Source organism: Scyliorhinus canicula, chromosome 11, assembly GCF_902713615.1.
Source record: "Scyliorhinus canicula chromosome 11, sScyCan1.1, whole genome shotgun sequence".
NCBI classification, from domain to species: domain Eukaryota; kingdom Metazoa; phylum Chordata; class Chondrichthyes; order Carcharhiniformes; family Scyliorhinidae; genus Scyliorhinus; species Scyliorhinus canicula.
In genome coordinates this window covers 38,479,475-38,506,534 of record NC_052156.1, presented here as the reverse complement: position 1 = coordinate 38,506,534, position 27,060 = coordinate 38,479,475, and the positions used below count along the sequence as shown (strand labels likewise).

General features: G+C 47.0%; 1 protein-coding gene across 5 annotated transcripts in view; it reads right to left on the bottom strand.

The window, feature by feature from the left end:
- cacna2d3a (calcium channel, voltage-dependent, alpha 2/delta subunit 3a) overlaps window positions 1-27,060 on the bottom strand; it is a 1,093,156-nt gene that overhangs the window by 145,751 nt on the left and 920,345 nt on the right. For 3 of the 5 annotated variants that reach the window (XM_038812776.1, XM_038812775.1, XM_038812779.1), the window contains 4 exons: window positions 18,047-18,117; window positions 13,026-13,064; window positions 12,360-12,435; window positions 9,160-9,212 (listed from right to left, as the gene is read on the bottom strand). In XM_038812776.1, the coding sequence (XP_038668704.1) occupies window positions 9,160-9,212; window positions 12,360-12,435; window positions 13,026-13,064; window positions 18,047-18,117 (239 nt within the window). The remainder of the gene's footprint in view (window positions 1-9,159; window positions 9,213-12,359; window positions 12,436-13,025; window positions 13,065-18,046; window positions 18,118-27,060) is intronic. The other 2 variants (XM_038812778.1, XM_038812777.1) reach the window with 1 other exon arrangement.

Sequence of the window (27,060 nt, the reverse complement as noted above, 5' to 3'; positions counted from 1 at the left end):
GGGGAGATATAGCAGATGTGTTCAAAATCATCAAGGGTTTTTATGGATTAAGCAAGGAGAAATTTTCCACTGGAATAAAGGATTGGTAACCAGAGGAGACAATTTTAAGGTAATTGCCAAAATTACCAGATGCAAGAGCAGGAGAATTTTCATCCTGCAGCAAGTTGTGTTGATCTGGAATGCACTCCATGAAAGGGTTATGAAGCAGATTTAATAATAACTTCCAAAAGTGAATTGGATAAATATCTGATGGGGGAAAATGTGCAAGGCTCGGGGGAAAGGACAGGAGATTGAAACAAATTGAACATCTCTCTTAAAGATCGAGCAAAAGGCTCGATGATATGAATGAGATCCTTTTGTGCTAAAATAGGGACCTTGGCATGTTTGTCCATAGATCTCTGAAGGGGGGAGGGCAGGTTAATAGGGTGGTGAAAAAGGCATATGGGACTTTTGCCGTTATCGATTGAAGCATAGATTACTTTAGCGAGGCCACAGCTGGAGTACTGTGCGCAATTCTGGTCACCACATTATAGGAAGAGTGTGATTGCCTCGAATGGAGCATTGAAGTTATGAAGAAAGGCTGAATAGGCTTGGGTTGTTTTCTCTGGAGCAGAGAAGACGGAGGGGCGACCTGATGGAGGTGTAAAGATTGTGAGGGGCATGGACAGGGTGGATAGAATCATAGAATTTACAGTGCAGAAGGAGGCCATTCGGCCCACAGTGTCTGCACCGGCCCTTGGAAAGAGCACCCCACTTAAGCCCAAACCTCCATCCTATCCCCATAACCCCTCTAGCCTTTATGGTCCAAGTAATGGCAATGGGATTAGGCAGGCAGGCAGGTCAGGTGTTTTCATGCATCAGTGCAGACTCGATGGGCCAAATGGCCCCTTTTGCTCTATATTATTCTGTGATTCTGCTGCATCTTTTTGTGTTTTACCCAATGGCAACTAAGTGCCCCAGTGAAAAGACAATTCTAATCATGAAGGAGATCCAGAAACCATCTACTATCATTTGATGTAGTTCAACAAATATAATAATCTTTTAAAAAATATATTTTTATTCAAATTCCAAACATTTAAACATTTTTACAACAAATAAACACGACCTCAACGCTGCCGCCCCCGAACTATCCTCCCGAACCCTTGAAGACAAACAAAGCTCGTATCTTGTGGAACCGTCTCCAAGTCTAACAAACTCCATTAGATCCTCCAGCCACACCGAGGCACGAGGGGTGGGGGGAGTGGAGAAGCTGACCTCCACCCCAACAGGACCTGCCTGTGAGCTATCAGCGAGGCAAAGGCTCTGCCCCTACACCAGTCTTCAATGCTGGCAGGTCTGACACTCCAAATATGGCCTGCAGGGGACCAGGCTCCAAATGTACATGTAGGACCTCTGACACGGTGCTCAAAACCGACCCCCAAAATTTCTCCAACCTCAGGCAGGATCAGAATGATGTGTTGGGCAAGCTGGGTCTATGTGGACTGTGTTTGATGCAGTGTAGCGAGAGACAGACTTTCAACTCTTGATGAGATGCAACACGATTTTATTTACCATCTAACTATTTTACATGTTCAACTGTGGGTTGACAGTATGCTGTCTTGACTGGAGACCTGATGATAGCCTGACCAGACTTACTAACTACCACATGGTGTTTGCACTGGCTATGCTCACGAGATCTGACTGTCTCAGAGGCTGGATCCCCGAGACAGCGGGAAAACTGGTGCCCTCTGGCTTTATAGTGGTCGTGTCCTGTCTGGTGATTGGCTGCTGTGTTCTGTGTGCTCACTGGTCATCCTGTCTGTCAATCACTGCCTGTCTGCACTCCATTATATACATGGATGTATATTATGACACAGAACATATGGACATGATTGGCTGGGCCCCTCTCACAACGCTCGCAGGTATCCTCCACCCCTCCAAACAATTGGCTCATCCTCGACTTCATGAATTAACCCCAGCCTCGTGCATGAGGTTGAGGCATTGACTCTTTGCAGAAATTCGCACCGTAATCCCACCTCCAACACTATCCATAACTCTTCCTCCCACTTGACCTTAATCCCAGCCATGGACATGTTACCTTCCTCCATAATCCTACTGTAAATTGCCAAAACGTCCCTGCCCTCCAGTCACCACACCGACTGTACCTCCTCCAGCAAGGAGGAGGACGGTGACACCGGAATGATCAGTAAGACCTTTATTGTGACGTTGCCTGCACATACATACTTTGGAGCCCAAACCTCACCCCCAACTCCTCCAAGCTTGCGGACTGCAATCCTTTATCTCTTTCACCCCTCTCTCCTCCCATCTCCGGAACCTCGCATCTATCCTACCTAGCTGAAACCGATGGTTCCCTCTTATCGGTATCACCCTCAAGCCTGCCCTCAACTTAAAGTGCCGTTGGAATTGCCTCCAAATCTTCAACGTGACTACCACCACAGGACTACCCGAGTACCTCCCAGGGGCAAATGGCAGTGGTGCCGTTGCCAGCGCCTGCAACCCCGACCCTTTACAAGAACCAGCCTCCATCCGCACCAACAAAGCCTCCATCTCTCTACTCCACCCCGCACCTACTGCACTTCTGCCGCCCAGTAATAGTATAAAAAATGTGGAAGGGCCAAACCCTCCCACCGACTGCCGCCCCCTTTGGAGCACCGTCTCCTTTATCCTAGCCACCTTCCCTGCCCATACAAATGACGAGACCAGCCTGCTGACCCCCTAAAGAATGACTTTGGCAAAAAAACTGACAGACTGGAACAGGAACAGGAACTGTGGCAAAGTGTTCATCTTTACTGCCTGCACCCTGCCTACCAGCTACAAGGGGAGACTATCCCATCGCACCCAAGTCCTCCTACGCCCTCCCCACCGGCCTCGCAAAATTAAGCTTACAACGTCGTACCTAGTCTCACGCCAACTATACCTCCAAATACGTTAAATGAGTTCTCGCGACCCAGAATGGCAACCCTCCCATTCCTGCCCCTGGAGAAGACACCACAAAATACTTATACTCGAAATTTAACTTTTACCCCCAAAATGCCCCAAATTTCCTTTGCACCCCGTGATATCCCTCACCGACAAGCTTGGGTCCGAGATGTACAGCAGCAGATCATCCGCGCACAGAGACACTCTCTGCTCCACCCCCCCCCCCCCCCCCCACTACCTTCTTCCATAAGTCCAAACCTCTCCACGCTCAATCGCCAGCGCAAAAAGAAGGGGGGCATGGGGCATCCCTGCCTCGTTGCCCGAAATGATGGGAAGTACATGTCGTTCATCTGCACACATGTTGTCGGATCTTTGCATAACAATTTCACCCACGCCACAAACTTAGGCCCAATCCCACATTTCTCCAGCACAGCAAACAAATAACTCCACTCCACTCCGTCAAACACCCTTTCCGCATCTGGCACTACCTCCAGCTCCCTTTCTTCTGCCGACGAAAGCACCACATTCAGCAGCCTCTGCACATTGAACGACATCTGCCTGCCCTTGACGAACCTCATCTGATCCTCCCTATCATCTTCGGAAGGCACCCCTCTCCTCCAACCTCACTGGCAATACCTTCGGCAATATCTGACCATTCACATTCAGTAGAGAAATGTGCCTCTACGACCCACACTCCACCGGATCCTTCCTTTTTTTAAGTAATAGTGAGATGGATGCCTGTCCAATCATCTCCGGCAATACTCCCCTTACAATTGCATCCTCAAACATTTCTACCATCAACAGTGCCAACGTATCCCTATATTTTTTATAAACCCCCACCGGGAACCCATCCAGCCCAGCACCTTACCCGACTGCATCTTTCCTATTGACGCCTGAACTTCGTCCACCCTCATTGGTTCCTCTAATACTGCCCTTTCCTCCTCCCCTCTCAACCCCCGAGTATTCCAGATGCTCCAGAAATTGCCTCATTTCCAACTCGTCCTCTGGCGGTTTTGACTCATACAAGTCACTATAAAAGCCTTCAAACATCTTATTCACCTGCTCTGGCGCCACCACCGGTCCACCCAGCCCATCCCTAATCCGCACGATCTCCCTCGCTACTGCCTGCCGACGGAGCTGGCCAGCCAGCAGTTGACTGGCCTTCTCACATACTCATAGATGACTCTCCCTCGCTCGCCTGAGCTGCCGAACAGCCTTCCCTATGAAGAGAAGATGAAACTTCACCTGCAACTCTTTCTCCTCACTAAAAGTTCTTTGTCCCAGTTATCAGCGCCTTCCCACCATGAAAAAGCACAGGCGCTCAAACTGCCCAGCCATCACTTCAGCCATCTTTTCAATCGTGAAGAGTGCCGCCCCACCCGACTTTGGACGGTGGACTTTCACTCACTCCCTGGCTGGGAAAATCCCCTACCTGGTGGGGCGGGGGGTCCCGGCGTTATGGAGTGGCGAGAACCACTCCGGCGTCGGGCCTCCCCAAAGGTGCGGAATTCTCCGCACCTTTAGGGGCAAGGCCCGCGCTGGAGTGGCTCCCGCTCCACCGGCAGGCGTGAACGGCCTTTGGCGCCCCGCCAGCTGGGGCCGAAAGGCCTTCGCCGGCCGGCGGAAGTCCGGCCAGCGGCTGCTGACGTCATACCGACGCATGCGCAGGGGAAGAGGTCTCTTCCGCCCCCGCCATGGTGAAGGCCATGGCGGGGCTGAAGAAAAAGAGTGCCCCCACGGCATAGTCCAACCCGCCGATCGGTGGGACCTGATCGCGGGCCAGGTCACCATGGGGGCACCCCCCGGGGCCAGATCGTCCTGCGCCCCCCCCCAGGACCCTGGCGCCCGCCCGCGCCGCCAATCCCGCCAGCACCAGACGTACTTTGATTCCCGCCGGCGGGAGAGGCATGTCAGCGGAGGGACTTCGGCTCATCGCGAGCCGGAGAATCGCCGCGGGGGGCCCGCCGAACGGCGTGGCGCGATTCCCGCCCCTGCTGATTCCCGGGGGGTCGGAGAATTCCGCCCCCTGTCTCCCTGGGCTCATTTTTCCGGTTTTTGACATTCTTGAAATGCCTCAGACCTTCCCACAACTTCTCACAACGGACTTTTCCCCAAAACTGGGTGTAAAGAGCCTAACAAGGACAACTCTGGCAGAAGCCACCAAACATGCGACCTCCACCTACATGCCGCAACCGGAAGTCTCCCAATAATGAGTACACCTTATGCACCGGCGAAAAGAACAAATCTCTATCCTGTAGATGTAAAATCCTCCAGGGCCCACCCCTCCCATCTCTTTCATGAACCTTGCCAACACCTCCGACTCCCGAAGGGGCCAACAAGCATGGCCGGCACCTGTCCACCTTCGGGTCCAACACCATATTCCAGTCCCCTCACCCCAAATAGCAACTGGTGAGTATCCAAATCCGGTGTGGCCGCTAGCACTTTCCTCACAAACCCAACGTCACCCCACCGCTAATCAGAACTACCAGATTCCCTTCCAATGCACCCGTCACTATCACCTACCTGTCCTCTGGTCCGCAACCACCTTCTCCATCTGGAACCTCAACCATTTACCCACCAGTATCCCCACCCCCTGGGCTCTGCTGCCGAAGCCCGAATGAAACACCTGGCTCACTCAGCCCTTCCTCAGCCTCATCTTGTTCTTCCCCCTCAGATGGGTCTCCTGTCACAGCACCACATCCGCTTTCAAGCCCTTCAAGTATGAGAAAACCCACGCTCTCTTCATCGGTCCCTCCAGCCCTCGCATGTTCCATGTCACCATTCTGACTGGGGGTCTGTCACCTCCTCACCACTCGCCCACCCTACCCGCCATGACCATCTCCCCAGGCTGCGCCTGGTAGACGAAACCCAGCCCCGGCCCGAGTCACCGTCATCCCCCCTCTCCCCATTACCAGAAACTCCCCAACCACTTCCTTTTGAAAACTCTGCACCCAGTATCATCCCCATCCCCCCACCATTCACACCTCCCAGGTCCATCGAAACATGCCCATATAGGTACCGGAGCCCCTCCCACCCCCCTTGCTCCTGCTCACTAACCAACATTGCATTTGCTAGCGTGACAGGCTCTGCCAGAGCCCCTTCCCCCACATTGGAACACACACCAACTCCAAACTGTCCACACTCACGCCCTCCTAACTCCCAACACCCGACATCCAAACAAGCCCAAAACCCAACAAACCATAAATCCCAACCTTTCTCCCCAAACCACCTCCGTCCAAGCATCTTTTACACAAAACAGTTAACCATAACATCCATAATGGGAAAGGACAACATAAAGGAAAAACTGTCAAAGTCTAAACACAGCCCCCCCAGTCCCAGGCCTTATACCTTCACAAACGCCTCCGCCGCCATCTCAAAGTGGTATTCCCTGCTGTTATCTGTGACCCTTAGATTCGTCGAGTAGATCACACCAAACCTTTGATATAATGCTGACTTAGCCCAACCGAATTTTGCCCGTCTCCTCGCCAGCTCCGCTGTCAGATCCTGATATATATGCATACTGTTACCTTCCCACTCCACCTCCTGCTGCCGCTTCGTCCACCTCAGTACCTTCTCCTTCACTTGTTAATTGCTTTTTTCTTAACGTATTTATTTTAAAAAGTGTTCTAATTAAGGGGCAATTAAGATGGCCAATCCACCTGCCCTACACATCTTTGGGCTGTAAGAATAAAAACCGCGCAGACACAGGGAGAATGTGCCAACTTTACACAGGCAGTGACCCAGGCCGGGATTGAACCCGGTTCCTTGGTGTCATCGTGCCACCCTACTTAAAAATAGTGAAAGCAGACAATTGCAGTTCTTGGCGTTTCATTCGTTCTTAGTTTCAGCCATAGCGACCAGTGGGACCTGTCCAATTCACCCTCCTCCTCCCCCATCAACTTGTGCAGCATCTTGGTAAAGTACTCTGTAGGCCTCAGGCCCTCCCACCCCCTCAAGCACACCCACGATCCTCAAATGTTGCCTTTGTGACCTATTCCCTAGCTCCTCTACTTTGGCTCACAGCTCTCTGTTGATATCTGCCACCTTCCGCGACTCCTCACCCATCGAGGTGAACTGGTCACCATGCCGTGACAATGCCTCCTCCATCCCTTGCATTTTCCCGCACTGCCATCAAACTCCTTCGCCAACTCCTCTCTCATCAGGGCAAGGGTCTCACCCACCCACTTAAGCGAGGATATCATCACTGTTGGATGCCGTTCAAATGTTTTGAGTACAGGCGCTCAAACTCCCCGGCCATCACTTCAGCCACCTTTTCAATCGTGAAGGGTGTGGCCCCACCCGACGAGCTCTCTCCCGCCATCTTTTTTCTCGCTGAATCCTCGCCGACTTTGGACTTTCACTCACTCCCTTTCTCCCTGGGTTCTTTTTTCCGGTTTTTGACATTCTTGAAATGCCTCAGACCTTCCCACAACTTCTCACATAGGAATTTTCCCCAAAACTGGGTGTAAAGAGCCCAAAAAAGACAACTCTGGCAGGAGCCACCAAACATGCGACCTCCCCCTACATGCCGCAACCGGAAGTCTCCCAATTACAATAATCTTAACCCTGATGCTGCTTTTCAGATAATCCCAGCAATGACATCTGGTTCAATCGATACGCCCTCAGCAATACATCCTTACTTGAATACTGTGTGTACCAATTCCCCATTCTAACTGTTCTCATCTGAAAAGAAGATGATAGCCATAATGATAGCCATGATGGTGCCATAAAAATCATATGGATGTCCTCGTGCAGTTTTTGGTTATTATTCGCACTGACTTCAAGCTGAATATATAGATGACATGCACCAACTCCTTTTTAGAGATCAGAAACAAAACCACGGTCTATTTATTGAAAATGCAGAGTGTACCTCTTACACTAGATGACAGAATTTGAATTTAGATGGCCACTTTTCCTTGCTTGTTTTAGACTGGCCTGAATAAGGTATAAGTGGCACACGAGGAGGGAAAATGTATACTGCCGAAGAATCAGAGCACCTGGCTGAAACTCACTTTTGCTACCTTTGGTAGTAGAGATCAACGTCCAATCTGCTTTGAAGTATTCTTGCTCATTGGCCATAAAGCCCTAGTGAGTGTGGAGTTGTGGAAAATTTGAAATTGCAATGGGTGGGAAAGTGCAGCTTATCTCAGAAATGGTGAGAGTAATTTAAGTGTTTCTTCTTTAATGTACAAAGATAGAGCATAATTTTGTACTAAAAATATGTTAATTGGGCTTGCGTTCTCTTTTTAAATACAGTGCAGTCCAACACCAAGAGCAACCTTCAATTTCACCAGAGGGGCAGCGGATATTCTCAGCATCTTGAAGTCTTTTGGTGCCGAGATTAAAGGCATTCAGTGCATTCGACTGATTTAGAAATCGTTTTGTGATATAAACAACTAAAATCCCAAACTCATGTCACTTTGAACCTTTAACAGACAGTAGCTGAGAGCTGAAATGTATTCACCAGTATTCTGCAGGATTTAAACTCTGACTTTCTGAAATGAAGTACAGTTGGCAATGTTATTATCTAACAGCGATAAAATCAGTGGAGAAAACAGTCTAAGCCTGCACTACAAAGCTGAAAGCAGGAAACTAAGGCCCACGTATCCTGTTCTTAAGTTAATAAATGATCATGAGAGCACTTGATTGAATACTAATGATGATCCAAATGTATCAAAAGTACAGAATTCTTTTCTTTTTATAAATTTAGAGTACCCAATTATTTTTTCCCCCAATTAAGGGGCAATTTAGGGTGGCCAATCTACCTATCCTGCACATCTTTGGGTTGTGGGGGTGAAACCCACTCAGACACGGGAGAATGTGCAAACTCCACACGGACAGTGACCCAGGGCCGGGATTTGAACCCGGGTCCTCAGCGCTGTAGTCCCAGTGCTATCCACTGCACCACATGCCGCCCTAAAAATACGGAATTCTTAATTTGTTTTTCTTGTGGAAATCTCCAAGAAGAAAAGTTAATGGAATGTTTGCATCATTGGATCCATTTAGTGCTGAATTGTGTCCCTAATAGCTAAATTCAAAGTGCTTGACTACAATCTTGCATTAGAAAAATTCAAAATAGATTGCATATAAAACTTCTCAACCGTCGTGTCGCAATATTATAAAGAAATCCCAAAAAAGTGGGCAATTTATGTGTGGTTTCCTATCAGAGTTTATAACCATTGAAATCAATACGAACAACAGAAAACCAAACTTCAGGAATTTGACAGCGAATTTACTTACAAGATAAGTTCCGTCATAATCCACTTTATTGCGGCAAAGAAGACATAATAAGGCTGCAGAGAAGAAACGGAATTAGTTCAAGCAGGCATGAACATTCTGTTCTTCAATAGTACCAACAAGTCAAAAACTGGTAGAATTAATTTAAGGTGTGGATTTCATTTGATCTTAGACATAAAATGTTAAGTTTTAAAATTCTAATAAAGGGAAGTTGTTACAAGATAGTCAGTATGTTGCTAAAACATGAAGGCATTGTAGGGTAAATTCACTGGTTTCTGGCTCTGTTGAATTCAGATGGAATTTGCTTTTTTACGTATTCTTTTAATTCACTCTCAGGATATGGGTGTCTATCTTGTTATTTTTTAGTAATTTGATAAACCCAAAAGGCTTGCTAGGCCACTTCAGAGAGCGAATGTGAGCAGTCACGTAGGGATCAGACCAGATAAAGGCATTAGGTTCCATCCCATAAAATACACAAATGAAGCAGTTTGGTTTTACAATTGGGAGCTACACGACAATTTATTTTGCTGATACTAGCTTTATGATTCCAGACCTTTTATAAGGTGGGATTCTCCGGCTTTCCAGATGCATGTTTTTTTTTGGCAGTGGTAGGCAGCGGCCGTTCACTGGTGGCGGGATTTTCTTTTCCCTACGCTGTCATTGGGAATTCCCATTGAAGCCACCCCATGCCGGCGGGAAACCTGTGAGCGGGGGGTGCGCTGCCGGCGAGACTTGAGAATTCTGCCGCCAGTGAACGGCCAGAGAACTCAGGCCATAAACGTAATTCAAATTCTAAAATTACCATGGTAGGATTTTAACCCATGTTCTCTGGATTATTAATCCATATCTATAGACTAATAGTCCAGTAACATAACCACTACACCACAATGCCTTAAAATTATTTAGTGTACATAAAACTGCAGTCATTGAAGGCACAATATTTCATTGTGTTTTCAGTGTTCTTATATCATTTGAAGGATATTCAGGTAAGGAATTAATTCGGTACATCTAGGAGTAATAATGTAATACATACCTTCTATTAGCAACAACAATGTTATTAAGAACCTTCCTATTCACAACAGTTTTCTAATGCTGTATGAAATTTAGTTGATGTTTTTCCCATGGTGAAATTTGATTGTTTAATATTGGGAATCTAATCAGTTTTAGTTAAAATTGATAAACACCCGCAAATACATAAAGACCTGGATTTTCGTCACGACGGAGCCATGGTGAAAATGGCATAAGCGCCTGAAAATCATATTTCCTGCCCCCAAACACAGCACTTCCAATTTTTGCAGGGTTGGTTCCTGTTTTGTATATGCGGTTCCCTGAGGCAGCTGGCTGTTTAAATCACCCGTTGCCTCAGCTGAAGTCGGATTCTGATAGCCCAGAAATGTGAAATTTAAAGTGTGCAGAGTATACCTGTTAAGAATAGGTTTCAACTCTGTGCATTTCTTTGGATAGCCAGGAGACAACTTTGAAAAGTTAAGGTATCCTTTTGGATCTGGTCGTAGGAAACCTTTGAGGGAGAGGATGCCCTTTGGGGTAAGTCAGGTTCCCATTGGGGGAGGTCGGGTGCACTTTGGAATTGTTAAAAGTAGGCATGAATTTGTGGAGGAAGTGCATTTACTCATTAACTGTCGAGCTCATTGGACCAGTCAAAGTCCAACTGACAAGAGGGCTTTTCAAAAGTGTGAAGAGGAACTGTCAAAAACACCTGCCAAAGGGAGCTGTCAAGTCATCAAGGCATTTAGAAGTCCTGCACTTGAAATTTTTGAAAGAACATATCTAGAGTGTTAAGAAAAATCACTCTGTCTGTTGATATAAGGCTGAGGGCTTCCATTGCTCGATTACTGCTGCATGACTGATATCACAATCATCTGTTATCACAATCAGGTGACTGCCATTTCACAGTTCAGTTTGATTGACAGCTACAAGAGGTTATTGGCTCTTTGAAGTGGGATTATGAATTCCAGTGCTTGCTGCTACAAGGGATTGTGCGTTTAAATGAAATTTTTACTATTATAAGGCTTTATGTTGTTGAAGGATTGCAAATTTAGTAAATGTTTCACTAAATAGAGATGTTCAAAATCATGAAGAGGCTGGACAAAGTAGATAGGGAAGAAATTGTTTCCACTTGTAAAAGGATCAAGAACAAGAAGGTACAGATTTAAAGTAATTTTGAACAACAGTAAATGTGATGTGAGAAAAAACCTTTACACGCAGCAAGTGGTTCGGGTCTGGAATGCACTGCCTGGAATTTTTGTGGAGGCAGGTTTAATCAAGGCATTCAAGAGGGCATTAAATGATTACTTGAATAGAAACAATGTGCAGCAGTATGGAGAAAAGGCAGGAGAATAGCACTAAGCCATGATGCTTCTTTAGAGAGCTGGTGCAGACACAATGAGCCAAATGGCCTCCTGCAATATAAAGATGCTGTGATTTTGGGAATGTGAGTGTTTTCTTAAATACAGTGAGGTTGGCAATGGACATTTAGAACTTGATTTTATCTAATCTCTGCATGGGTCCTGAGGTTTATCCATGATGGTTATTGGGTGAGTTGGCATTTTGGGTGTAAGGTCAAAGGGTGGTGGGTGGGGGGGGGGGTCATGTATTGGCATGGATTGACAGTAAGTTGGCATAAGGGGTATAAAGGGCCATTAGGTGGGTAGAGGGGTATGGGTTGGCAAGGAGGGTATGAGGGGACATGGGGAAGTGGGGGCAGTGGTAGAGGTAGGCATGGAATATGAGGAGTTATGGGGGAGTTTCGGGCATAGGTTTGCATAGTGAGTATAAGGGGTTGTAGGGTGGCTACAAGGCATGAGGTGGCATGGGTTGACATGAATGGGGCACGTGGGGGGTGTGAGGGGTGACGGTTGGAAGGATGCCTTAATTATTTTTAAAAAACATTTGGGCACAATGCCAGAGTCCGAGGCAGGCCTTCTACCCAGGGCTCGGCCTGCACATGGCATCCACCTTTTGGGGTCCCCCTCCCTGACTTCTAATATAGCCGGCCCCCAACTCTGACTGAAAATCTGACAGCCAGGCAGCCATTTTAAACAATCAGGTTTGCAGAGCCGGGAATTCTCCCGACTCTGCGTACCCGGTTCACGGACGAAAATACAGGCTCAAGTCTCTGATTTGTTCTGTTCACACATCAATCTCTGCATATGGAACATTACTGTAATGCTCACTGTACTTACATCCAGTAAGCTATGTGCACTGTCGCTATTGTCTACGGTTGCTCTACACATGGCTTGGTAGTCATAAAGTGTTATTCTAAAAAAGAAAAGCAGAAAACTACTTAACAGGAAAGGGAACAGAATAAGATTTTTCAAATCAAAATGAAAAACAATATTTCAATTGCAGGTCATCATAACTTAAAGTAAAGAAACTGAATAAAACACACAGAATACAGTGGCCCGGAATTTGCAGTTGTAATGATGGCAAACTATCAATGTTGTCGTCATTACTCTGTGGAACTGACAGCAGCTTCTGCCGTCCACATATGCACAGTTAAACTTAGAAATCCAGGAGTTGATTTCAGTGATGCCTGCTATTCCACAGTGTGTGCTGTTGAAAATCTCAATGATGGAAATCTTAGCAATCACTTGAATTGACGTGATCTTCCACTTTTTACACTGTTAGTCTGGCTGTGTAAACCCTTCAAAATTTTACACATTGTTTGTTGAGGTGTAACTGGGTCTTTTATGGCATAATATGTTACAATTACAACTAAATAACCTTTCTTGCTCTGACAGGGTAATGTTATATTTGTGGAATGTCAAATTTCTACAGCACGATAAAAATAAATTCCATATATTTTCAAAAAAGCAAGTTATTTTTTTGTTTGATATTTCAGCTTCTACCTTAATCGCATGTGTATGTCCCAATCTTTATTTCGCTGTCTGTAAAATGATTAAAAAGTGAAGGATAATCAGTGCTTTTTCTTTCTTGGTTTGCTGTCAGAAACTCTTCAGTGATTGGCTGCCTATCCTACGTGATGACAGCACTGTTACCGGATGCTTTAAAAAGAAAACCTTGAGCTTGCGTCGGAATAAAGCTGACACCCGAAAAGGCAAAATCTGCACCAAAGAGATTGCTCGATCTTTGTGGGCAGCTTTCTAACAGGCCAGTGGTGACAATTATCCCTTTGCTGCTGACCACAAAATCCGGACCATTAGATCAAGGCATCGTAACAAATATAAAACACTATCACAATAAAATATTTGAACGTTCTTCGAGAAGGGATTGCTGAATTTTCACAATCAAGCGTTCATTAAGGAAAACCACAGTTTAAAACGTACTAATTTCTGAGTAAAGATTGAGTTGGAAAAGAGTTGGCCAACTAGACTTACATGGAACATGCACTGCTTTATCAAATCTAAGTAAACAAAATGATAGCAGTTTATCATTGATCTTGGATCAGTAGGATAGTATATTACTAAATAATGTACTATAACTTAATGGCCCATATTGTGGAGGATGGCAAAATGTGTAGCGTTCATCACCATTCCCCCTCTGAAACTGATAGCAACGTCTGGAGTCTGCACATGTGCAGTTAAACAAGGAAAACTTCAAGTTTTTGTCAGTGAATCTCTGAGTCCCCATATGTGTGCTGTTGAACTCCCCTCATAAACAACATTCAAGTAGAGATCACTGAACTGCTGAGAACCTGTCCTTTCGAATGATTACTCTCACTATGAAAACACATGAAAAAGAACGAGGTGTGAGAGGGATGTTAGCAGCTTCTTTACAGCCCTCACTGTTCCCAAAAGATATTTCTATATTTCTGGAAAATGCCTCCGTAATGATGAAGAAAATTCACACATTTTTAAAACTATATATATATATTTCAGTGTCTGCCTTAATCCCATGTGCAGGCCGCAAACATTTGTTTTGCTGCATCTAAAATGTTAATTCAAAGTGAAAAATTCAAGGCATTTTACGTCCTGATTTGCTGCCTGAGAGAATATTTCAATGTGATAGGCAGTTTACCCTGCTTGTTGACGTCACTGCTGTTGGATAGCTGGAGATCCCGTTGATACAAACAGAAAACAGGGAAAGGGGAAATCAACGCAATAGAAATTGCTTGATCTTCGTGGGTAGATTTCCTCAAGAGAAGAGGGAGTGTTGTGGTTTCGTCACTGGCCGGAAAATACAGGCCAATAAGTGTGGGTTTTGAGGTGCTATTCAGTTATGAATAGATAGCTGCTCAGTGTGACATTTTATTCTATAGACATTAGCAATCATTTTTAAAAGGCATTTATTTGTTAGTATAAAACTGTCATTGATGACTCCTCTCCATGCTTTCTTCTCCAATTACTTGTTATTTCTTCCCATTACACAATCATTCAAGTCACAAAAATAGGATTTTTCACACCTATGAAATGTGATTTATTGAATAATTTCTGTTCAAATTCAAAGTGGATGAAAAATAATACTGATATGCAAGACATTCTATATGGTTATCCCTCTGCAAGTACTGCCCCTCCCCTTTCATCACTCCCATTCTGAGTAGAGCCCTCCTTCTCCCTTCTCTGCTTGAACCAACTACACAAACTCCAAAACCCCTCTACCTCGCCAAAGTCCTTGAGTATATTGTCACCTTCCAAATCCACGCCCATCTTTCCTGCAATCTCATGCTTAAATTGCATTCTTATGTTTGAAGCTTAACTAGTGTGAGTCATCTCAGTTTAGCTGGGTTCTATATAAAAGAGAGGCATAAAGCGCACACTCAGTAAGCTTTGCACATGGTGAGACAGCCTGAGTGAGTGAGAGAGCCCAAGTGTGGATTGGAACTTGGTAATTTGGAGCAGGATGGTAATTCGGTGCAGAGTGGAGGAGGTGCTTTTCCCCTTTTGTTTTTTTTTCTTTCTTCTGACATTTTAGGAGCCGAGCGGAGATGAGTGGTTAGACCAATGGCTTCTTGGGATGGTAAGCAGGTAGACGGTGAATCTGAGCTTCAGACTGGGGAGAAACTGAAGATTGACATCACAGGTGCGCTGTGATTAGGTTGGCCAGGAGGGGACCTGCTAAATTTGAATCTATCTGGTAAGTAGTGGTGACTGGTAAGTAGTTTTTATTTTATTTTCATTTGTCTATTTTTTTTCTTGGCATTGTAGTTGGATAAGTTAACCTGAGGTTTCAGACATGGCAGGAGATCCCAGACCCGTGTCATGCTCCTCATGTGTGATGTGGGAGTTCAGGGACACGTCCACTGTCCCTGGCTCCTTCACGTGCAAGTAGTATGTCCAGCTGAAGGTCCAGTTAGACTGCTAGACGCCTCTGGAGCTGCCGTTGGACTCACTTTGGAGCATCCACAATGCTGAGGAAGTCGTGGACAGCATGTTTAGCGAGTTGGTCACACCGCAGATAAAGAGTACTGAGGGAGATAGGCAATGGGTGACCAGCAGACAGAGGAAGAGTAGGAAGGCAGTGTAGAGGTTCCCTGCGGTCATCCCCCTCCAAAACAGGTATACTGTTTTGGATACTTTTGGCTCACCAGGGGGAGGCAGCAGTAGCCAGGTTCATGGCATCATGGCTGACTCTGCTGCGCAGGAGGGCAGGAAAAAGTGTGTAGAACTGTAGTGATAGGGGATTCAATTGTAAGCGGAGTAGACCGGCTTTTATGCTAACGCAAATGAGACTCCAGGAAGGTATGTTGCCTCCCGGGTGGAAGGGTCCTGGATGCCTCAGAGCGACTGCAGGACATTCTAAAGGGGGAGGGTGATAAGCCAGCTGCTGTGGTGCATATAGGCACCAACGGAATAGGTAAAAAATGGGATTTGGTCATACATGCTGAATTTAGGGATCATAGAATTTACAGTGCAGAAAGAGGCCATTCGGCCCATTGAGTCTGCGCCGGCTCTTGGAAAGAGCACCCAAGCCCACACCTCTGTAACCCAGTAACCCCACCTCGCTTATTTGGACATTAAGGGCAATTTATCATGGCCAATCCACCTAACCTGCACATCTTTGGACTGAGGGAGAAAACCGGAGCACCCAGGGGAAACCCACGCAGACACAGGGAGAACGCACAGTGACCCAAGCTGGGAAACGACCCTGGGACCCTGGAGCTGTAAAGCAACTGTGTTAACCACTGTTCTCCTGTGCTATAGTGAGTGGTACAGATGCTATAGGGAGTTAGGAGATAAACTAAAAAGTAGGACCTCAAAGGTGGTAATCTCGAGATTGCTACCAGTGCCACGTGCTAGTCAGAGTAGGAATGACCGGATAGACAGGATGAATGCGTGGCTTGAGAGATAATGGTGCAGGAGGGAGGGATTCAGATTTTTGGGAGATTGGAACCGTTTCTGGGGGAGGTTGGACTATTACAAATCAGACGGTCTATACCTGGGTAGGACTGGAACCAATGTCCTAGGGGGTTATTTGCTCGCCCTGTTGGGGAGGGTTTAAACTAATGTGGCAGGGGGATGGGAACCAATGCAGAAAGTCGGAGAGTAGTAAAGAGAGGATAGAAACAAAAGTCAGGAGAAAAGTGGAAGGCAGAGAAACAGATTGAACTGCGTTTATTTCAATGCAAGAGGCCTAACCGGCAAGCCAGATGAACTCAGGGCATGGATAGGTACATGGGACTGGGATATGATAGCTATTACTGAAACTTGGCTAAAGGAGGGCAGGACTGGCAGCTCAATGTTGTGGGGTACAGATACGATATGAAAGATAGAACAGGAGGTAAGAGAGGAGGGGGAGATGTGTTTTTGATTAGAGACAGTATCACGGCAGTACAGAGAGAGGATATATCCGAGGGTTCGCCCACTGAGTCGTTTTGGATAGAATTGAAAAATAAGAAGGGTGCGATCACTTTGATAGGACTGTACTATCGGCCCCCAAATAGTCAGCGGTATATTGAGGAGAAAATATGTAAAGAGATTGCAAATAGCTGCCAGGAAAATAGGGTGGTAATAGTTGGGCATTTTAACTTTCCCAACATTAACTGGGACAGAAACAGCAGTAGGGGTTCAGATGGAGAGAAATTTTCAGTGTATTCAGAAAGAATTCCTCATTCAATATGTGGATGTAGGGGCAAAACGTGACCTCCTCTTGGGGAATAAGGAAGGGCAGGTGACGGAAGTGTTGGTGAGGGATCACTTTTGGACCAGTGACCATAATTCCATTCGTTTTAAGATTGGAGAACGATAGTTCTGGCCTAAAAGTTAACATTTTAAATTGGGACAAGGCCAATTTTGAGGGAATCCTGCAAAAAGGTGTTAACCAGGGTGAAGGGTAAGGCTAGTAGAAGGAGGGAACCCTGGATGACTCGGGATATTGAGGCCATGGTCAAAAGGAAGAAGGAGGCATATGACATGTATGGGGTCAACTGGAGGTTAAAATTTCCCCCCCCAACTGCCTTTGGCGACTGACCCCCCCCCCCCTCCCCCCCTCCCCACCTCCCCCCAAAACAATTACTTTTTGCTGACTTAAAATGGCATCCTATTGAATTGGGACTGTGCTCCATGACTGTCATTTCAACTGCCCATCCACCTTGTTCACACTGGATGGACTGAGCAAAAATCAAGGATTTATTGTAATAGTTATCTTATTGAATGTCCAGCATGCATTCTGGAAGCAAAGGAGGCTCAACATTGGCTGTTGGCGCCCCTGTTGTTTTGCGTGGCTCGACCGTCCCACCGTCGGGATCGGAATCTCACCGGTGGGAGTGACTGGAAACCCACCCAAAAGTTTCCATTTCTGTTCATGGGAAGCATTAAGGATCTCGATAATTAAATGCAGTTTCTTTGTTGTGAATGAGAGCCGAATAAAAAATGTTTGCATTAATTAACTTTTTGTCAGTATAACATCAGCAAAGTGATTTAAACTTGCATGCAATCCGTGTGATTTCTTTGCCGTTGCACATCAGTCTTACCGTTTAAATGAACCCATCATTAATAGTTTATTCATAACAGCTCCTTCCACTTCACCGAAGAAAGTTCCAGTCTAGGAGAAAAAGGAAAGAAATAATCTATCTGCGAGGAGCTTAGGCCACGATGGAGCTGCGAAGAATAAAATTGAAAGCGACAAAGACCAGTGTTTGACATGTTCTAATGTGACAGTTACAAAGATAAGTTTTGGAGTGTTCATTATTATTCAGAAATCCCAGAAGGCACAGCAGTCAAGGCAAGTTATGATAATAATACTCTGCCGTGAAGAGGCAGGTCAAGGAATTTACACAACAAACAGGTGAGTTATGTAACAGACCATTTTTAAAAGAGACACAATAAAATTCATAAAAGTTTACGAAGCAAACTGAATAACAACTTTCGAAATATTATGTGCCAATCCTTTATTATAATGTGAAAGAGCTATGTATGCATTACATAGAACGAATTGGTCTAACAGTGATGTGTCGAAGAAAACTGTCATTTTTATAAAATGTGCCTTCTAATGTTTAGAGAAGGAATTGAAATATAAATGTCAGATATGGGGCGGCATTCTCCCCTACCCGGCGTGACGGAGGGTCCCAGAGTAGGGGAGTGGCGCCAACCACTCAGTGGTTGGGCCTCCCCAAAGGTGGGAAATTCTCCCCACCTTTGGGGGCCAGCCCCGCACCGGAGTGGTTGGCACCAGAAGACCGGCGCAAAAAACCGGCGCCCTCGGCAGCGGGGCTGGCCGAAAGGCTTTCGCCGGTCGGCGCATGCGCCGGCAGTGACGTCAGCGGCAGCTGACCGCTGACGTCACTGCCAGCGCATGCGCAATGTGGGGTTCTCTTCCGCTTCCGCCATGGCGGAGGCCGTGGCGGCTGCGGAGGAAAATAGTGCACCCAGGGCACTGGCCCGGAGACTGAGCGGGGGGCCCCGATCGCGGGTCAGGCCACCGTGGGGGCACACAACCGGGGTTCGATCGCCCTCCGCCCCCCCCAGGACCCCGGGGCCCGCTCACGCCGCTGATCCCGCCGTTCCAGAGGTGGTTCAAACCTCGGTGGTGGGAGAGGCCTCCCAGCGGCGGGACCTCGGCCCATCCGGGCTGGAGAATCACCGCAGGGGCCTCTCCGATTGGAGTGGCGAGATTCCTGCCGCCGCCACTTCCCGGGTGGCGGAGAATCTCTGCCACGGTGGGGGCGGGATTTTCGGCGGCCCCAAGCGATTCTCCGACCCTGCTGGGGGTCGGAGAATTTCGCCCATGAATTGAAAAACCCAATGTTGGAAGTTATAGCGACAGAACTTGAAGTGCGAAGTGTGATTATAACCAGATTAAATCTAGAATTACTGCAGAAGCCAGAAGAATCTTTATTAAAGGACAAAACAACATTTATTTTGGACCGTGAACTACCGGCAGGAGCCACTTAGGAAATTTACAGCAGAAAAACATGAAATGAAATGCATGTTAATATTTGATAATGTTTGATCTCGGTTATGGTATTTTATACATCAGTTTATTCAGATTTCAAATATTGCTGAATTAGGTTTTCTCCAAGTTAACTGTAAATTAATAATTACGAGCAGAACTGATATTCTTCATCTCAAACAGGAAGAGGAACCTTTTCAGAATTTACAGTGTTAGCAAAGATAAAATGGTAAACAGAGGTAAACCAAAAGTAACTTCTTGGCTCAGAACTTTTAAAACTTAAGATAGTACAGTGGTAATATTACAGTAATATGTAAAGTATTACAGAATATTATTGCATTTATGTTAGTTTTATAAAAGGCAAAAGATCAATTGTAATCTCTGTCAAAACTGTGAGGAAAAGCAGAGAATATTTGTGATTTGGGGAGATCATCAAAGTCATCAGGAATTCTGGAAATTTATTGAACAGATTGACAATTTTCACAATGATCTTAACAGGTTAGCTTAATGCTGTAGCCCTTAACGTCGGCCGGAGAGATGGCTTTGCTACAAATACGGTGCATGTTTATCTGTGTCTGAAAATCTCAAAAAAGTGGGTGAGATTTTCTGCCTTGGGTTGCATCACTGTGCGGAGTCTGCACGTTCTCCCGTGGCTGCGTGGGTTTCCTCCGGGAGCTCCAGTTTCCTCCCACAAGTCTTGAAGGATGTGCTTGTTAGATGATTTGGAGATTCTGAATTCACCCTCGGTGTACCCGAACAGGCGCCGGAGTGTGGCGAATGGCGGATTTTCACAGCAACTTCCTTGCAGTGTTAATGTAAGCCTACTTGTGACAGTAATAAAGCTTACTATGATCTGAAATAAAGTTCAACTCTTATACTACTGTTGCTCCATTATCTTATCATTGTTTCACCCTGAAATTGCAACAACAAGCACACAAAAGCTAAATTTGAATATTTATTTTAAAGCTGACATCTTGTAATTTGAAAAAAATCCTGTTTAAATGGTAATTTTGGCACAAGATGATGTTCGTAGAAAAATGGAAACATTTCCCAAATTGTTACTGGACCAAATTCTCCCTTGAAGCCTGATGTCTAAAAATCCATTTGATTGCTGAAATGTTATTTATGCTACAGTGGTTTCAGTAATGAGTTTAAGATGAGTGCACTTTGGTAACTCTCAGAAGGATTAACATGCCAGAATAGAATGGTTAGTGAAAGTATTTTATTGGTCCAGTTTTCTAGACAGATAGCAATTGTTCAGAGTTCCTGCAGCATAAGATACCCAGATGGAATTAGATCTACCAATTGAAGTGTCTTCTGCCTAAAAGAACAGACTATTGCAATTACTTGTAAATTATATTTAAAGGTAAATGCCAAAACCTTAGAGTAAATTTAATCTGCTTGTGACGTGTCCAAAAATACCACAGAAATGGAAAATATTATCCGATCTCCAACTTAAAAGAGAATTGTGTTTGCAGACAGGAAATTAACATTCATTATAAAGGAAGTTACATCAGTTAAACTTGATACTGGAAGAAAATATTTGCAAAGGAAAAGTCATGGCAAATGCCAACTGCTACTGTGACCTACAAATTCAATCACCCTGTGCCCGTATTTGAGGCTCAAACTGGTAACAGTAGCATCCAATATGACTGGCTGCAAGCATGCATTTTTTACAAGCTGAAAGTGTGCTACCCCCCCACCGCATCCACCCCCGTCCCGAATATTGGCACGGGCTTGGTCCAATGAGCCCATCAGAATGATTTAAAATAATGGGCAGAATCTTCTCATTGTTTGCAGAGTGACCTAGTTGGTAGGAGTAAGGGGATAGAAGCTGCTGGCCCAAGGGATGGCTTCCTCCTGGATGCCTTTTATGGAATATATGTGTTTGAATATATTCAAGAGGCGGCTGGATATGGCACTTGGGGAGGATGGGATCAAAGGCTATGGGGAGAAAGCAGGATTAGGCTACTGAGTTAGATGATCAACCATGATCATGATGCAGAGCAGGCTTGAAGGGCCAAAAGGCCTCCTCCTACTCCTATCTTCTATGTATCTATGAATAACAAAATATAGCTATAACCCTCAAGGAACTCCCCTCACCACCCCGCCACCCACCATGAACCCCCCCCCCCCCCCCCACCTTGGGCACAGAACACCCTTCCGCACCAAGGAAACCCTCCCCCCTGCACTGCCCCCTGGCACTACCAGGACAAAACACTCTTCCCCCTGGGGGCTGTGCTCACTTGTGCATGTCATGGGGGGGGGGGGGCTGTCGTTATTGAATTGAATGAACAATTTAATGTAGGGGGACTATCAGGGGTAAAAGCCTTATAATTATATTTAAAATACGGTTCCCAACATTCAACGTTATGTCATTGACGGGAGGGGTGTGGGAGGGATAATCACAACGGGAAATCCCAGCAGGGTAAAACGCGTTGTGGGACTCTCGCAGGATTGTCCACTCCCCCCCCCCCCCCCCACCCCACCCCTAATCCTGCTGAACTCTCTCCTCAAAAATGGGGGAGGAAAATATCTAATATCTAAAACATTCTCAATGAGCCTCTGACACTGGATAGAGGACCACTTTGTGATATTGGGCTTCCCCAGTACCCATCTCACTATGCTTGCGAGCAACTCATGGTATTAACGGGGAGGTACAGATATTTCAGACTATTTAAAAAGGTCGTCCACTACATGTGGGTTAGCAGCTGATCTTTTCCAGTCATGCACACATTTTAGTCTGTATTCTGACACTGGAGACTGAACTTTGACTGCCGAGAAGACTTTGCTCACGTCGCACTGTTTTTGATTGTCTTCGAATCTGCTTGACTGCAGTCATGGCTGGTCTGGTAGTCTTGCCTTGGGGGCTGGAGGAGGAAGTGGAGCAACAGGAAAAAGAGCAGAGAACAGGAGCAGCTAAAATAAGGAGAATGAGGAGGAAGACACACTGCAGGAAGCAGGTGAATACTTGCACACGGCAAGTATTCAGATAGGACTTCTCTGACATCAGCTTTCCTGAGGAACAGTGTGTACAGTGCCTTTGCTTTGCTTCATGCAGAAGGCTATTACCCAGCTATGTCATCGGCTGTAGACACAGTGTGAGCTCTTTAACCTGGGCAGTGCACCAAGAGGGTCCAGGACCGCAAGAGGGCTTGACAGGTGAGTGACATAACAATTTCAGATGCCAAGCCCCATACATGAATTGCCCAGCAGTCTCCTACTGAGCATTTACCAGGTTAACACACCTTGCAGCTCCACTCATTCCTCTCTTTGCTCATATCCCCATCTAAGCAGCCAACACTTAACACTCATTCTCAGCCTATTGTCCTCTTGCACCCACCTCTCACAGTCAACCATCACAAATGATGTCCTTTCATCCTCGCCACACAAGTTATTATCACCACTCACACACCTCTATGCTTTCTCTCCTTGCAGGAGGCAGCACACAACTTGGTGAGAGGCAGAGACCCATGGGAGAAGGCTTTCCAGTGTTGTGGCAATTGACAATTCATCTGCACTTGCTCCACTGGAAAGGACGTCTTGTTCTAGAAGGCTTCTGGTGGCAGCATCGACCTGCCATGGGTTCCTGAACTTCCTAAGGCACCGTTGGTCAGGCATGGTGAGAGAGACGATCCTCTGCCTGTAAACCCTGTGTTGGAGATCTCACCTCTTTGCACCTGGATCTCGGTCTCCATTGCCTCAGAACCTGAGTCCTCTGCATTTAACATCTCAGTGTCCTGGGGTTCTTGGACCCATGGTGGCGGCTCCAGGGCCATTGGCGGTGAAGATGACAACAATGGTGCCGGTTCATCCGAGCGAAGGTCGGCCAATGCCAGAGTGCAGCTGCAGAGGTGATCCTTGTGCCAATTCAATTCACCACCTTGCGCCTACATCATGTATGACACCGGCCCTTTCCTGCCCGCTGCGGACCTTCCTACCACTTCCAGCAACACAAGGCTCAGGCGGCTGCATGGGCCCACTCCATGTGCACCTCTGATGGCGCCACTCCCAGCGGTGTCGATGCCTGTCCACCATACGCATAGTTCTGTAACAGAAGAGAAAACAGGCCAGATGCATCTCGAGGGAACCTGCAGCCCGTTTCTGTATCCACTGCATGAGTGTCCCGTCCGCTCTGCCAACCCGTTTGATGCCGGGCGGTACGGTGTGGGGCGGACATGGTGAATCCCGTTCGTCTATAAAAAGGTCTGAAATTCTGTGCTGGTGAGTGCCGCCCCGTTGTCCGAGATGAGGACCTCCGGTATGCTGTGCGTGGTAAACGTCTGTCGGAGCCATTCGATCGTGGCATCAGAGGGCGTTGAAAGCATTTAGTGAACATCAATGCATTTTGAGTGGGCACCGACCAGGATCAGGAACATTGATCCCTGGGAAGGGCTGGCAAAATCAATGCGAAGTTGAGACCAAGGTCGCCCTGGCCATTCCCAAAGGAGGACAGGTGCCGCTGGCAGAAGCGTACGGTGTTCCTGGCCCAGTCTGCAATGCTGGGCGAGCTTCTCGCTATCAGTGTCGATGCCTGTCCACCATACATGGGCCAGCATTTTCATATTATTGACCGTTATGGAGATCCCGCAAAATGGGAGCGTGAGCCTTCGTTGTGAGCACAACACGTGTACTCTATAGAAGGATACCGTCTTCTGTACTGAGTTCTGCAATCTTCGTCATGAAGGCTTTCAGTTCGGTGTTGTGCCCTATACAAAATGACCTGCCGGATGTGGGCTAGCTGGGGGTCCGTCTGGGTCGAAGCACGAATTTGGGATGTTGTGACGGGTGACATGTCCATAAAATGTAAAGTCGCAATGGCCTCGTCGGCGCAAGTGGGCACTGGCGGCCTAGTCAGCAGGGGAAGCCGACTCAGAGCGCCGGCATGAGAGATCTTCGTCCCGGGGCATTGTACTTACACATACTCATGAGCCACCAACAGCAAAGCCCATTGCTGGATCTGTGCAGACGCGATGGGAGAGTCTGTTCTGTCCTCTTTGAACCACCCCAGCAAGGGTTTGTGATCCGTCAATTCCATGAAAACATGCCCTTAAACGTATTGATGGAACTTTTTAACCGCAGACACAATGGCCAAACCCTTCTTCTCAGTTTGGGCATCATTTCGCTCGGCCATGGCATGAGTCTGAGAGGCAAAAACCATTCCGTGTCATCGTCCATTCAGTGAACCAAAACTGTTCAACGCCGTAAGGCGAGGCTTAACAGGTGACTATCAGCGGTTTGGCGGGATCGAAGTGCGTAAACAGTCATGAAGATGAGAGCTGTTTCTTTACCTCAGTAAAGGCAGCCTGCTGCTGCCAACCCCATGTCCATGTGTGGCCCTTCTTCAGCAAACAGTGCAGGGGGGCCAACAAGGTCGCGAGGTTCAGGATTAACTTCTAATAATTTATGAGTCCAAGAAATGAACAGAGTTCCATGGTGCCTTCCGGAACGGGGGACTGCTGAATTGTCTCCGACCACATGAAGGCCGCTTTGGTCTACGGGGTAACCGAGGTACGTCACCCCCGAGTGTGGCATCTGCACTTCTCCATGTGGAGTCTAACACCTGTGGCCGAGAAATGGGGAGCACATCGTCAAGGTAGACCACAGCACACGCTTAGCCCCGCAGTATGTTTTCCATTACCAGCCGGAATATCGCGCAGGCTGATGATACCCCAAAAGGCAATCTGGTATATGCATACAAATCCTGCTGCGTATTTACTGTCACATATTTCCTGGACTCTGGGTCCAAATTGAACTGAACGTACGGGTGGCTCATGTCGAGCTTCGTGAAGGAATGAGTTTTGTGTAAAGGTCCCCCATTCATGGTACTGGGTAACGGTCCAACCTGCAAACTTGATTGACCATCATCTTGCAATTCCTGCAAAGGTGTACGGTCCCATCGGGCTTAGCACAGGTACGACCGGCATGGCCCAATCCGTGAACTGTATGGGACGGATGATGCCCAAACTGTCCAGGCGATCGAGCTCAGCGTCCACCTTTGGCTGTAGTACATATGGAACCGGGTGGGTCCGGAAATAACACGGTTGCGCTGATGGGTCTACGCTGATTTTTTGCCGTGGCCCCCAGATGGTGCCCAAACTCTGCTGGAACACCTTGTGGAATTTCGCCAGTATGCCATCAGGCCCATTTGGCAAATCGACTGCCAGTTGAGACGGACACGTTTCAGCCAATCTTGGCACAGTAAGCTAGGGGCACCGCCTCGCACCACAACTAAAACAGGCGGATTGCTGTCCGTACTCGACGGGAACCACCGAGGTTCCGGGATTTGCCAACGGCTCTCTGGTATAGGTGGCTAATCGAGTGTCCGTGTCCTGCAAAGTAAGACTTGGATTCCTGACTGAATCTGGTTGAAATTACAACGGCTGACAACAGAGACAGCAGCTCCTGTATCCAACTCCATCAAGATCAGGTGGTCATTTATGTGGAGCGTGATTCGTACTGGTGCTAACCTCGGTGCAGTAATGCAATTCAGCTGTTGGCAGTCATCAGCAATCTCGGCCACAAGAAATGTCTGAGCCTGGGGAGGGCAGCCATACTTGGCGAGGCGGCGGGAGGGCAAGCCATCTCTCGGCTGTCTCTCACCACGATCCTACCAGCCATATGTGTTCCCATCTCAGTTGTCTGGGTCTTCCGGGTGGGGGGAATACGCCTGTTTAGCATCCTGGCCCTTCTGAACTTTGTATCAGCCCTCAGAGGTTGCACGCTGAGGGTCGGGGGTTGCAACTAATTGACCGAGAAGGCGTTGATCTGCGGGCAGTTGAATGCCTGAGGCTGAGGACCTTCATGCCCTGTAACCCCTGCCTGCCATGCTCCGCACCCTTGTGGGTCAGAGCTATTTTCCATTGTCCTCTTCAGGTCCAGCTGTGGTTCGACTAATAGTTCTCTCTGAGTTGCCGCATGGTGGATAGCGCACACCAGCCTGTCTCACAACATTTCAGACAGTGATGTCTCGTATTCGCAGAACTCTACAAGCTTCCATAGCTGGGCCAAAAATTCACGGACTCTCTCTGAGCCTGGGTGGCGGTATGGAAACGGAAATGCCAAATGATAATGGGCGACCTGGGGTTGAAATGTTCACCCACCAATGTGACCATCAGGAAGCGACTTCAGGAAGCGTAGAGGAGAACATGCCCCTGTCTACATCAATGGGAACGAAGTAGAAAGGGTTGAGAGCTTCAAGTTTTTAGGTGTCCAGATTACCAACAACCTGTCCTGGTCCCCCCATGCTGAGACTATAGTTAAGAAAGCCCAACGACTTTACATTCTCAGAAGACTAAGGAAATTTGGCATGTCAGCTCCGACTCTCACCAACTTTTACAGATGCACCATAGAAAGCTTTCTTTCTTGTTTTATCACAGCTTGGTATGGTTCCTGCTCTGCCAAAGACCACAGGAAATTATAAAAAGTTGTGAATGTAGCCCAGTCCATCACGCAAACCAGCCTCCCATCAATTAAATCTGTCTACAATTCCCGCTGCCTCGGATTGGCAATCAGCAAAATTAAGGACCCACGCAACCCGGACATACTCTCTTCCACCTTCTTCTGTCAGAAATAGATACCAAAGTTTGAGGTCAC